This window comes from Lagopus muta, chromosome 6 (assembly GCF_023343835.1).
Source record: "Lagopus muta isolate bLagMut1 chromosome 6, bLagMut1 primary, whole genome shotgun sequence".
In the NCBI taxonomy this organism is placed as follows: domain Eukaryota; kingdom Metazoa; phylum Chordata; class Aves; order Galliformes; family Phasianidae; genus Lagopus; species Lagopus muta.
Window position 1 is genome coordinate 57480229 of NC_064438.1, and position 13030 is coordinate 57493258.

At 40.8% G+C, this 13030-nt stretch overlaps 2 protein-coding genes across 2 annotated transcripts in view; one reads left to right on the forward strand and one right to left on the reverse strand.

Annotated features, from left to right (window-relative positions):
- Nucleotides 1-13030, reverse strand: part of VCPKMT (valosin containing protein lysine methyltransferase) — a 92876-nt gene that overhangs the window by 9237 nt on the left and 70609 nt on the right. The window lies entirely within an intron of this gene.
- Nucleotides 31-13030, forward strand: part of KLHDC1 (kelch domain containing 1) — a 28654-nt gene continuing 15654 nt past the window's right edge. Inside the window, exons 1-7 of the mRNA XM_048949195.1 lie at nucleotides 31-239; nucleotides 2698-2768; nucleotides 4725-4842; nucleotides 5696-5814; nucleotides 7657-7735; nucleotides 8598-8681; nucleotides 10549-10632. Of these exons, the coding sequence (XP_048805152.1) occupies nucleotides 138-239; nucleotides 2698-2768; nucleotides 4725-4842; nucleotides 5696-5814; nucleotides 7657-7735; nucleotides 8598-8681; nucleotides 10549-10632 (657 nt within the window). The 5' untranslated portion in view covers nucleotides 31-137. The remainder of the gene's footprint in view (nucleotides 240-2697; nucleotides 2769-4724; nucleotides 4843-5695; nucleotides 5815-7656; nucleotides 7736-8597; nucleotides 8682-10548; nucleotides 10633-13030) is intronic.

Genomic DNA, 13030 nt, shown 5'->3' on the forward strand with positions numbered 1-13030 from the left:
CCCTTTGGACCCTCCTCGCTTCCCGTCCGCCCGAGGGGAGCGAGCGGCGCCGAGCCGCAGCCTCTCTTAGAGGAGACGTTGGCGGGGCGCGAGCGCTGAGGCACGCGAGCTGCTTCCTCCTCCTCCTCCTCCCTAAGATGGCGGCAGACTCCATGGAGCAGTTCTGCGTGGCCGAGGAGCGGAGCGGTCACTGCGCCGTGGTGGACGGCAACTTTCTCTACGTGTGGGGGGGATACGTGGTAAGGCGGGAGGAGGCGGGCGGAGGGCGCTGAGGGCGAGGGGAAAAGAGGGAAAGCGAGCGGGGGACGCGTAGCCGCGCGGTAGGGGGGCGCGCACACCTCACGGGGCTGAGGCGCCCCGGGGTGACGGAGCGGCACTAAGCGGGGCTGACCGGGGACTGACAGAAGACTGAAAGGAGGCTGCCCCGCCGCTCCGCGTCGCCCCCTCGGCCGGTGCAGCCCCTCGCGGGCCGGCGGCGCGGCGCTGTTTACCTCAGCGCGGGCGCTGATTGGCCGTTGGGGCGGCGCGCGCCGTGGGGGCGGGAGGTTCAAACGGCGGCGGCGCGCGGGGTGGGCGTTGGGCGCGGCCGTCGTGGCTGCTGTGAGAGAGGAGCCCGCTGTGCTCCTAACCGCCCTGCTGGGTTCTCACTGAACCCCGCTCAGGAAGGCTGCCTGGAGCCCGACCCTTCCTCAACCTGTGATCGACCGCTCTGGGCTAAATACCTTTCCTCCTTCCTTTCGGGCGTGTCAGCGTTAATTTGCGGATGTTTTGTTGTTTGTTTTTCTTTCTCCATCGTGTAATTTGTGCTCTTGTTGTTGAGTCCCTGCATTTTTTGCTTATTAGTAGTTAAGTGCAGCATGCTTTCTTCCTTAGAAAGCAGTTCTGTTGGTTCACAGCTAAGCTGGTATCATGCTGAAAACATACCTGCTCTTTGCCTTCAAGGCATCACTGTCAGTTCTGGTATAAACAAATCCTTGTGGTTCTTAGTTCTGAGTTAATTTAGCCTTTAAAATAAAAACTCAGTGTTGTATGCAGTTAGTTCAGTTTATCCATAGTGCCTGCGCCCACTGGTCCTAAGATGTGCACATTGAAAGTAGCAGTCCTGGTCTTCCTCTAGGTTAAAACATGCTGCTTTTCACTACTTGTTTTTTCCTTGTTTTTCCCAGGTTAGCTTTTAGATAAGCAAAACTGCTCTGTGTTCAAACAAAGTTATTCCTGGATGTGAAGTTTAGAAGAGATCGTATGTTGTGAGTAAGCAGCAGCACGCTTCTGGGGCAATCAGGTCCCTCTGGTTTCTGGAAATCAGAATATTGTTCTTTGAAGTGCTCAATTTAAGCAATGGGATAGAGCTGAGCGGCTTGTGGAATCTGAAGGATTTCTGTGCTCCCATGCTTGATCAGTTGACCCGAAAGGAGTTGTGCTGCCAGTATTGAAAATACAGAGAGAGAAACTGAAGGGCTGTTGGGAAGCTGTGAAGTGTCCTGTGAGCTGTTCCTGCAGGGTTCTTTCCTGTTAGGGCCTTCAGTAGGTGGTGTAGGAGGAAGATGTCATGGTTTAACATTGAGGAAGTTAACTGCCTCTCAAATATGAATGCATCAGATGATCTGTCACATTCAGGAAGGTCTAATACTCTTTTTTGGCCTTAAGTTCAGTAATACTCTATAGCTGTGCAGCATCTAACTCCCTGGAAATCTCTGTGCCATAGTCTTCAGAAACGCAGGTTGGATTGACCTGACTAGTGTAACCCTTCACAAAAACAGATGACTTTGTTTTTACCTTTTACGTGCTATTGGTGGCCTATTGCCCAGTGACTTATTATTCAGAGCTGGTTCTCCAGCAAATACTTGGCCTCAGTTGTACCTAGATTAAATATAGCAGACTTCTGTGCTTCTTTTAAAGCTGCGAACTGCATGCTATGGCAGAGAAAGGCACCTGGCAGGATAAAGTGTACCAAAGGTAGTGCTTGTTTGCCTGTTCAACACCTCTCAAATTGATGAGATAATAATAAGGGCAAGTAATGAATATCAGTAATTAATAACTACATTTCCATTTTGTGTATGAGCTCATTTACTCTCGTTCATTTCATTTTTATCTATGCTTTTTATTTCTCTGGCTGCTTATTCCCTTAATTCCTCGCAAAGGTTAAGGCAATAATGACACAATAGTTACCCAGCTGGAGTTCTGCCATCACATTCTTTCAGATTTGCTTTTCTTGGCTGTTATCCTTTCTCATTAGTATTTCCCAAATTATTTTTCTTTCATATACAGCTCCTGTTTCACAGAGCAGTCAGGTTTCTCCTTCATGTTACGACATCTATTAAGCTTTTCTGTATTTGACAATTGGTTAAGGTCCTTCATGCTGCTGCTGCCCATAACTGCTCATGTGCCTTTCAGTTATGCTTTTCTCTTTGTTTTGCTATGTTCTGCCTGGAATTGCCTCAGTGACTTGAGGAAAGACCCAGTGCAAAAGGAAAAACATCTTCTTTGAACTTCTAGTATAAAATGTAAATTATTAGCATTATTGAGCTGCGTGCTCAAAAAGGTAACGATCAGAGCAAAAAAGCATGACTGTTCTGGTAGGTCATATCCTTAAGAGCATTCCATGTTGCTAAGTAACGTGATCTGGTATTCATTTTAAAATATATGGTGCATAATATATGAGTGATTAAACATCTGATTTTTTTTGTTCCATTTTAGTCGATTGAAGAAAATGAAGTGTATTTGCCTAATGATGAGCTCTGGATCTATGAAATGGATAGCGGGTTATGGTAAGTTGAATTATTTATATTTAATTAATATACTAAATTGGTATTTGTGTAGGTTATAGTTAGCTGCCATGCAAAGACTTCAGTTATGTGAGTTATTGGTTACTGGGAGTTCACATTGCAGGTGTGTAATGCGAAGACTGGAAAACAGACATGTGTACTTCCAAATAACACATTAATTGCTTAAATATGATTGTGGGGTTTGCTTTGCTTTTTTTCTTGAAAGAACGTTTGAAATGGCCACTTAAGTCTCTGCTGTTAGAATAGATGTATTTTACTTGTGCCTTGTCCTCCATACGTTAATGTTCAAGGACTATTGTAGATCTATTTACAATTACATGTATTTGTGCTATTACTTATAACTGTGTTATGAGTGCATTTGTAAAAGTAATTCTTAACTAACCAAATCTTGCATGTCTTTAGCACTTTAATCATTGCATTTTTTATTTACTCTGCGTATATATCCTATACAAAGAGATAATAATGCTTCTGTTTGAAGTTTTCCTACGGAATCTACTGTAATTGTGTTCAGTCTGTCAAGTAGGATTAATTTGGGTTCATATGTGTGCTCTGCCAGCTGCTTTTCTAGTATCCCAACTGTTTATGTATTTCTTGCTTTCCCATATGAAAAACATCAATTTGAAATTGAGGAAGAAGGGGATCAGGTCTGTCTCAGGAGAGCATCTTATAGTATGTATGAAATTCCATGCTTTAGTCAAATGACTGACTTTGAAAGCAGCATTCTGGCTGTTGTTGTCTGTGTCTTTTGGTGAAAGGGCTGGCCAAAGCAACCCCATATCCTCTCTTATTCCTTCCCCCGTCCCCGTGTTGCTGTATCATGTGTGTTGGTACAGCTGTTTATATGGGCACGTAGGAAATTGGATCAGGAAAGCGATCCGAGTTATATTTAACTTCTCTTTTTTTCAGACTTAGTTTTCAGATGGATCAGTTCTTGAGCTCATTCACATCCAGCACCAGCAGTTGTGTGCATACAGCTGGGTGCACAGCGTGACACAGGAACGAGAGAGCAAGAGCAGAGAAGGGGAAGGTGGCTTTGATGGCAGAGCAAAGATACTTGGGCACAGTGCCCTGTACTGCTGCTGTCCAGCACAGTGTTCAGTAAGGTCACACGTTCATTGTTCACATCTGGTAATTAAGGACATGTAAAGCTTTTCCTTTTAAAGGAAACTGCTTTCAGTTCTTGTAGGCTGGAATAAGGTCGAGCATCAGAACTCAAAGCTGCATGAATCCTTCTCTTCTCTATGGTCACCAGTGGTAGAAACTGAAGGCATCTGGTTGAAGTGGAGATGTGGCAAAGATGGGAGTGAATGGGATTGTCTGGTCAGTAGGCCTAGCAGAGAAAAGAAATACTGGAACCAGATGGGAGGCCGTGCCTGAGGAAAGAGAAATAACAAATTACTGGTTTGTAGGTGACACTGGCAAGGAGAAGGCTGGGGACTGCTGAATGCTCCTTGATGAAACTGACACTGTTAAAGCTTTTGTGTTGTGCTAAATACAGTGCGAACTGTGGTTTGAGAAGTGACTGATTGAGGTGTGACCCAGTACCACAATTAGTGAGAACTGCAGACCTGTATTTCTACTTCTGCCTCAGTTCTCCACTTCTGCTATAAACAACAATACCATGTTCTAATTTCAGGAGTTTTTGCAATTATCACTAATACTATTTCCAGTGTTTTAATAACTATTTTTTAGCCATAATAATAGCCTTTTAATTTGAGAAGCTTCATAAATGCATGCACAATATTCAATTGAAAGCACTCTTACAGCACCAGAGCCTGACTTCCTGTATCAGCTGTGGTTTCTACTAGTTATAGCCAGCACACTGCAACTGTGTTATTAGCTTTAAGCACAAAAATCATTAATACCTGTACTTTGTTTGTTCATTTTAGCATGTTTGGAAACAGCATTGTGAGACTTAATATACTTGCCAAATTGCAGGACGATGCACCTGATGGAAGGAGAGCTGCCTACCTCCATGTCAGGAAGCTGTGGAGCGAGCATTAATGGGAAGCTGTACATTTTTGGTGGATTTGATGATAAAGGATACAGTAATCGGGTATTGTGTTCTTTTCTTCGTAACGTGTCGTATTTGAACAAACAGAAATACTGACCTGACTGAAATAAGGAGAAATGTAAGGAAAAACTCTCATTTGTAGAAAAAATGTACTTTTAAACTGACCAAAAAAACCCCTTTCTGTTTTAATGTTCAACTCCATTTATTTTTTTTCTTTGAATTTTTGTTGAATCGTAGCTTCAGAACGAGACTCAGTTTGAAACATTTTCTTTCTAAGAATTGCCAGAGCTTTCCTGAGGACTTTAAAAAAAATTGATAGTGGCAGTTGAAATTGATCTTGTACATCACTTTGGTGATTACCTTCCTCACATAATGAGCAGTAGATAAAATATAACTGCTGGTTTTCACAGTAACCAAAGAGCGAAGCGGCTTTGCTATCATTTAGTGCAGAGGCAGGCAGAGTTCGGTGCAGGCTAGAAAATAACTGATAGGAAGGCTGCCGTCACCTTTCAGGTTAGCAGTCCCTCCTCAAACACTGCTGATTTTGGTGTGGGTATTCCATTTAGGTCAGGTAGAAATACCTGTGGTTATTAGAACTGAACAGAGAGCTGCTGCAGGTTGCTTACAAGGCTTCTGTTGGCAGGAGGAGCAGGGTATTACTATACTGGTCTGACAGAGAAGGCAAGGAAACTGGCCACTCATGTTTTAACTGTGTTTTTGTGGTGAATGGGGCTCTTGCCATGTGTTGCTATCTATTATAGAGTTCACACTGTGTTTTTATTTTTAAAGGAACAGCATATTCTGGGGGTAGGGATGTTGTTTTTGGTGCTGCTTTGTACCAGATCGTTCAGCACCATTTATACTGAAAATGTTGTGATTTTGTTTTTCTTTTAAGCTGTATTATGTTAATTTGCGAACAAAAAATGGAACCTATAGGTGGAAAAAAATCACCAATTTTAAAGGTCAACCTCCTACACCACGTGACAAGCTCTCCTGCTGGGTGTACAAGGACAGGTAACACATTAACAATATTTATTATGTATTGACTGCAGAGAGGGAGTGCTATAACATGAAGAGAACACAGGCTGGTGATGTGTGACACTAAATCTTAGCTTGAGTTGCTGTGGGATTTTGTGTGACTCTCCTAACTTTATACCAGAGTTCTCTCACGTGTGAGCTGAATGAATGGTAAGTATAAACCTGCTTTAGGAGAGGGTTAGGAAGCTCGGGGAAAGTTTCTGGGTTGCTTTGAGGCTTTGGGTAAAAACTATTGCACTTGTATTACTTCCAGAAGTTAAAAGAAATCAGTGTAGAAATGACATTGAATTTCTGTTGCTTTATGTAACTATTAATTTATTTCCTGCAATAGGGTATATTTAGTATATTTTGAAGTATTTTTAGTAGCATACAAGTACTAAGAATTGCAAGGACATGTCAGTATCATTGCATTATGAGATCCAAGCCAGCCCGTGTGTGTTATATAATTACTGAGCATATTTGGGGAAAAAAATGCTTAGCTAAAACATATTTTACATCAGATTTTACAGTTATTATGGAAGGTTGCTGGATTGTGGCATCTGTAGTCACAACTGAGTGATGTCAGCTATTTATGACAAAATTATTGTGATTGAGTAAGAAAATGGTGTATGCTAAACATTTCAAAATGTAAATGATTCTGATGGATTCTACATTAGAGATGTTCAGATTAAGCTGTATGATGTATCTGGGCTGTATCTTGGTTTTGTAATTCTAATTTAACTTCAAGATAAACAAAAATTGTGTCTTAGAATCACAGAATGGTTTGGATTGGAAAAAGACTTTTAAGATCATCCAGTTCCAAGCCCTGCTGCAGGCAGGGACACCTCCCTCTAGAGCAGGTTGCTCCCAGCCCCATCCAGCCTGGCCTGGAGTGCTTCCAGGGAGGGACATCCACAGCCTCACTGGGCAACCTGCTCCAGTGTCTCCGTGTATTTGAAGCAAACTTCATTTGCTATTAATGCAAGATCATTCAAAATTAAACGGTAGTCTGAATAGATAAACTTAATCAGTACACTGAGATCACCTGTTTCAGGTGGCAGAGTGTAACCAGCATAACCTTTTTGTTTAACAAGAGCACGTGGGGCCCAGCTATGCACATTAGAATTTTACAAGGTGTGAATTTACAGATCTTAGTGTACTGCACGATGCTTTCACTGTTTGCTTAGGAATGTCAGTCTGGAATGACTTCACCACGGCATCATTTCCTTAATTGCCCTCTCCCAAGATACCAAATACCCTCAAATGTTGAAGTTAAACAAACCTTTAGGAGCCATTTCCTGTGGATGGCTTTTTGATGGGTGGAATATGAGGCTGGGAGGTACGTGACAATGCCTGCAGTGCAGCACTTCCAGTAACTTTTAGTTGGAAGAATCTCTTAAGTGATGGAAGGAGTTTGTGAGCTGAGCTTTGGGAACATTAGTTGAAAAAGGGGGTTTATGGAAAGCTAACAAATACTGCAGAAGCATGGGAAGTGGAAAAAGCGTGGAGATGTTCTGCCTTGTGTGTAATGTGTCATTTTGCCTTGTGTCTGGCAACATGACTGTGATAAACTTGTGGGTGGAGGAATGCAGAGTGGGCACTTGGAGGTATCTTGTATCTCCCTCCTCATAGAGGTGGATTTTTGTCAGGCACAGAGGACTGTAACAGTTCTACCTTTGTGCTGGAAAGGTTCTCTGTGTAATTAGGTGCAACGTGAAATATTTGTATTTGTGTTATTCATAGTACAGTAGGTAAAGCACAACTTCAAACTGATCATTACAGCTTATTCATTTGAGTGCTATGTTAAAAGCTAACTTCTTTTCTCTGTTGGTGTTTCAGGCTAATATATTTTGGGGGCTATGGCTGTAGGAAGCACAATGAGCTGAGTGATTGCTTTGATGTCCATGATGCATTTTGGGTAAGGGATTTCCTGCAACTTAGAATGTTTTGTCCTTCCTGATTGTCAAAACATGGCCTTTTTGCTTTGCTCACTAGGTGTGAAGGTCTGCTTGATTGTCTTTTATGTGTAGAATCAGCACAAATGTAAATTTGAGTCTTCTATTGAAAATCTCTTGTTGCACTTTGGAATGGGGTTGAGCATTTATTTGTAGCACCCACTGCTAGGCTTTGAGTACAATGAAACAAAATGCTGTGAAAGTAAAAACAAAGACAGTATTTAAAATCTGAAAGTGTATTTTAAGCATAGAACTCCCAGAGTATGTTAGATTTTCTTTTTTTCCTTGAAGTAATAGCAGGGAATATTATAGCTTCACAGATGTAACGGACAAACACCACTGGTGGTTTTTCTTAATTTCTTTACCAAGTCAATGCCAGGTGCTTTAATGACTGTAATGAGCTCCTACAGATGGCAGAAGGAAGGAGTCTGGTGAAAGTGTTCATTCACATGAATTAATAGATATGCATTCAAAGGAGTGCAGAGCCTTAGCTCACATGCTAAATATTGCCTTGCAGGAAATGTACTACTTTGTGCAGTAAGATATATTGTAGAACTTGCCTACTGCAGCCACTGATTTTGGAGCTCAAAACTCGTTTTCAGAAGAGCCATCATCCCTAATGCTCCTGACTGCTGCTGGTCTGCTTTAACCACACCCAAGTTCCTCTAAAACACTTTAAAACAGCCCACGTTGGTTTTTTTTTCCTTAAATAAAATAGTTTAGTTTATTTTCTTTTTGATAGATCACTTCTCAGTCTGTACCCTTTAATGAGCACATAGATTTTAAGATGAAATAACATTTTTTATTTCTGAACTTCTCTTTTAGGAAGGACAGATTTTCTGGGGATGGCATAATGATGTTCATGTTTTTGATACAAACACACAAACTTGGTCTCAACCCGCAATTAGAGTGAGTGTTTTTAAGTCTTGCTGTCTGAGAAAATTGTGCTTTTCCTGCATTTTGAATAGTTCCCAAGCTCTAGAAATTGATGTCAGGACAATTTGAATATGCATAGTGTCACACTGGTTTGTAACGCTGAACAGGAGGACATTGACAGAACTGAAATGTGCAGGACTCAAGGTTTGACACCGTGACTTTTTGCCCTCCAGGATGTGATTAGATGGGTGTTGGGTTTTTTCTGTCATGTTCTGAGACTAAAAATATAGAAAGGTTCAGAGAGCTATTTGTAATATGTATAGATTAGATGCTACAGTATTTCATACCTAGAATGCAGAGCTTTGTATTCAGACTTCAGATGTTGGGAATACAAAATTACTGTCAGCTCTCCATTACTGGAAGGATGAGGCACTGGAATACTCCCCAAAAGCATTTATTGTGTATAGCAGAGAGGTGCTGAGAATCAGTCAGAGCATGGAGGCATTTCAGTGGCCCTCGCACAGCACACGTGGGTCCTGCAGAATGCATTCTGCTGCCTCTTGGGCTGTCCTGTAGTTCTTTCAGGGCTGGAAACATTCCTTAGCTGGGGCATAAGCATTAAGCCATGCTGCATGTCCTAGCAAAGGCCTTCTGGGACACAGCAAAGGTCTTTGGGCGGTGTGTGGTGTAAATGTATGAATGGTTTTAGTGGTGCCTGCTGGTGTTGATGAACACTGTTGATCTGTTTTGATGTGAAGCTGTTTGGTTGATTGCAACCGTGTATAATTAATCTGCAACGTGGATGAATTTTCACAGATAACTGAGAGTTGGCCCTATGAGAATTTAAGGCTGGCCAGGGGATTTCTTCCTCCCTTCTTTCCCCTCTCCTTTTTCATAAAGCTGATAGGTCAGTCAGTGTGAGTGATAGCAACAGTGGTCTTGAAATTGAGGCTCTCTTGGTTTAACATTCAGCCCTCATAGTCTTAAAAAAGGCCAAGAGAGAGACAGAAAACCTATCTGTATTGTTAGATGAGGCCTTCAGTCTTTATTTGTGAAGTACAAATGTTGGTTAATATGAGGGGGTTACATGTGCATTATTTGAGTGCTGGGTAAATGCAGTTGCTGTATTCTCTTGGGGCCTAGTATTGAAAAATGTTTCAACAAATCCCTCATAGCCATACAGTCATGTTAGAATAAACAGACCAGATAGCCTCCAGCAAATACAGTATTTCAGTAGTCTTCCAAAGGAGTGGATATACTCAGTTTCCCAGTAAAATACTGATTAAATAGAATAATATAGAGATTCAGAAAATCCTGCTGAGTTTACAGAAAGACTCATTAGAGGTATATGGCAACAAGGTCTGTTGCCATAGGTTGTTTTATTTACCAGATGTTCTGAAATTCCTACAAAATTAAATGCAAAAAAAATGAATTTATTGTTTAAAAATAAAAGCTATCTCTTTCCAACTTAGCCAGGGAAGATTTTGTAGCATGTGGCTGTTAGGTGTTACACAAACACTAAGAATCTGATCCCAGAGATCTCTGGTACCAGTTCCTGATAGTTTGCACCTGGGAAAAAGTAAAGTTTCCTGGAATATATCAGCAGTTACTGATGTGTTATTTTAATTTCATGCTTAGGAAGTAAAGATAGATGAATTGAATTTCACTTGAATAAATCATTGATAAATTAGACCAGGAGGGAATACATTAAGCATTAGCAGCTGAAGGAACTCATTGGAAGCTGTCCTTAGCAGCTGTGTGTATTTTCTAATGCCTGTGGAGTCTTGGATGTGCTTATAAATTATTTATCGATGCCTGTTGGCCTTTGTGACCGACTGCCCACGACTCCTTGGCTGACACTTTGACCACGTTGTGAAATAACATCTGTTGATCCTTCCAGGGTGGAGATCCACCTCAGCCTCGAGCAGCCCACACGTGTGCTGTACTGGGAAATAAAGGATACATCTTTGGAGGACGAGTGCTGGTTAGTGTATAATTAAAACATTTATTGGTGGTAACGTTATTTTTTTTGTTAGAGTTTGTGTTTCCTTGTTTTGAAGGTTGTTTTTTTTCTTGTTTGTTTGTTTAAAGCAAATTATTTTTGCAGTAGAAACAAGTCCAAAGCATTACTGGCCTAACCAGTATGTTTATGAGTGGTGAACCCAGAATGCTCTTTCATTCCCCTGTGCCTTACAAAATGGAGATTCTGTCTTTCTGTCTACAGTATTGATGCTGAAATATGAATTGTACCAAAAAGGGAAAAACAGATTGACTGTATGATAAATGTAAATGCTTAGAAATCAACAAAAATGGCTGACCTGCATCTGTAGGAGATGCTTCTTGAGAAGCAGAGAGAACAAACCTGACAACAGGTCAGATTTTAATAAATGGAGGGATGCTAGCATTCTGTGCTTGGTACAGCATTGCAGGTTTATGCATCGCTTAATGAAATGATAGCAAGTAGTGAACACAACCAGGATTTTAGCTTGTGCTATTTTTCTTTCCTAGAGGAAGGGAAACTATGTCAGAACAGTCATTTCTTCCTCATTTTTACCTGCTGAGAAATTGAAGTTTATTATAATGTGTTTGATTTATATTTTATATTGACAATTGCAACACATGCTTCTGAAAGGTAGGAAATACCAGATTTCAGCTGGCTTGATAATTTAAACTATTTTTTGCATACTAGTGTCTGAATTATGGTCATTTAGAAAAGCAGGATGTGATTACAATGTCTGGACACAAAGCTCATGTCTCTGTACATTCAAGCTGGCCCAGCAAGCTGCAGCACGTTATCTGATAGCACAGGCTGCTGCAGCCAGCAGTCATCTCAGTCCCATTAAGCCTCTCCTCTGCTCTCTGAACTCCAGTTTTGCAGTCTGTCTTTACCTTCAGCCTGTTTTGTGTCCTTGTTAAAGAATATGTGAAGAGCATTGGAGACATTGCTGTCAACAGCTCTTTTCTGTGTGTCCAATAGAGGCTCTTGACTGCATGAGTAAGGTTTGTATGTACTTTCTTGATAGCTGATCTAAGACTGTACCATTTAGTACACTGTCTTAAATCTACTGCCACTTAAGAATCATCAAGGGCAAAGAGATGTAGATGATGTACTGTGCATATTTAAAGCAAAGCTGGGTTCTCACTGTATTGTCTTAACTCTTAAATTCCTTACTTTCCTAGCGCTTTTTCACTTGGGGGAAAACAAAAGTCACAGGTATAATCCTATGGTTGGTCATCTGTACCTAAGGAACTTGAAGCTACCACTGGAAAGTAGGGAGATACTAAAATCTCAATAAAACATTTAATTTTTCTAGCATTGGTTAGAGGAAATTTTCTCCTTACACTTCTTCTCTGTTGAAGCATAAAATAAATGTAAGTATTTAAACCTGAGGCAGCAATCCAATATTAATAATATATATCCCTTTCTTATGTCTAAAAACAGAGATAGTAGTGAGTAGTCTTAACTAATGTAGGTTTCACCAAGCATCTGGAAAGTTCTTTGCCAGATTAGTTTTGTTATGGGAGGGAAAATGTACCAACTCTTCTTAGAGCTGCTGCAAAAGCATAGGTAAGATAATATTTTTATATGTCTCCATATGAGCTGGAATTCATAAGAAATGTGAGAAACATTGTGAGGCAAGTAAAAAAAAAAAAACAACACCTAATTTAAGTTACTGTGTACTCACTCATCCATATTTATAAAAAATTGCTACAGTTTTAGCCTGTTTTTTACCTGTTACTGATTCATAGCCTTTAATTGTATTCAGCTAGAAGATGAGCCTTTATGCTTTCTATTGCTATGAAAAGTAACAGTAAAGGAGCTTTTGAAAGCACTCTGTCTCCATAGTTTTACTGTATGCAAGAAAAGGAGTTAAGTAACTGTTGGTTGGAAATGTCCTATAGTGAACATACACCAGCTTCATCTTAGAAAGCTTTGATAACCTAAACCTTGAATTCTCAAGGTATTGTAATTTTTCCCCATTCAAGTTCTCCTTATTTTTCAAGCTGTAAAAGTCGTGCTGTGACTTTTTTCGTTCTTCTCAAGGAAGGCCTACAGTTCTGTTACAAAATGGCTTACTCCTGCTTGCTCAGATGGAGACCAGGCACGCAGATCAAGGCAGGTGGAAAATGGCCACAAAAATCAAATATGCAGTCAGTTATTCACTTAGAATTTCTTCCCACTGCTGAGGGAAAAGTTTTTACCCAAGTACCTTTTCAGGGCAATCAGAGAGGAAAGTAACCAAGGCTGATGGTGTTGATTCTTAGCAGTCTGCATTATGTTGCCTTTGATACAGGCTCACAGTCTTTGGATTGTTGCTGAAGCCCCACCTCTGTCTGGCAAAACTGCAAACAGTAGCTTCCAGAGCTGTGGGTTTGGACAA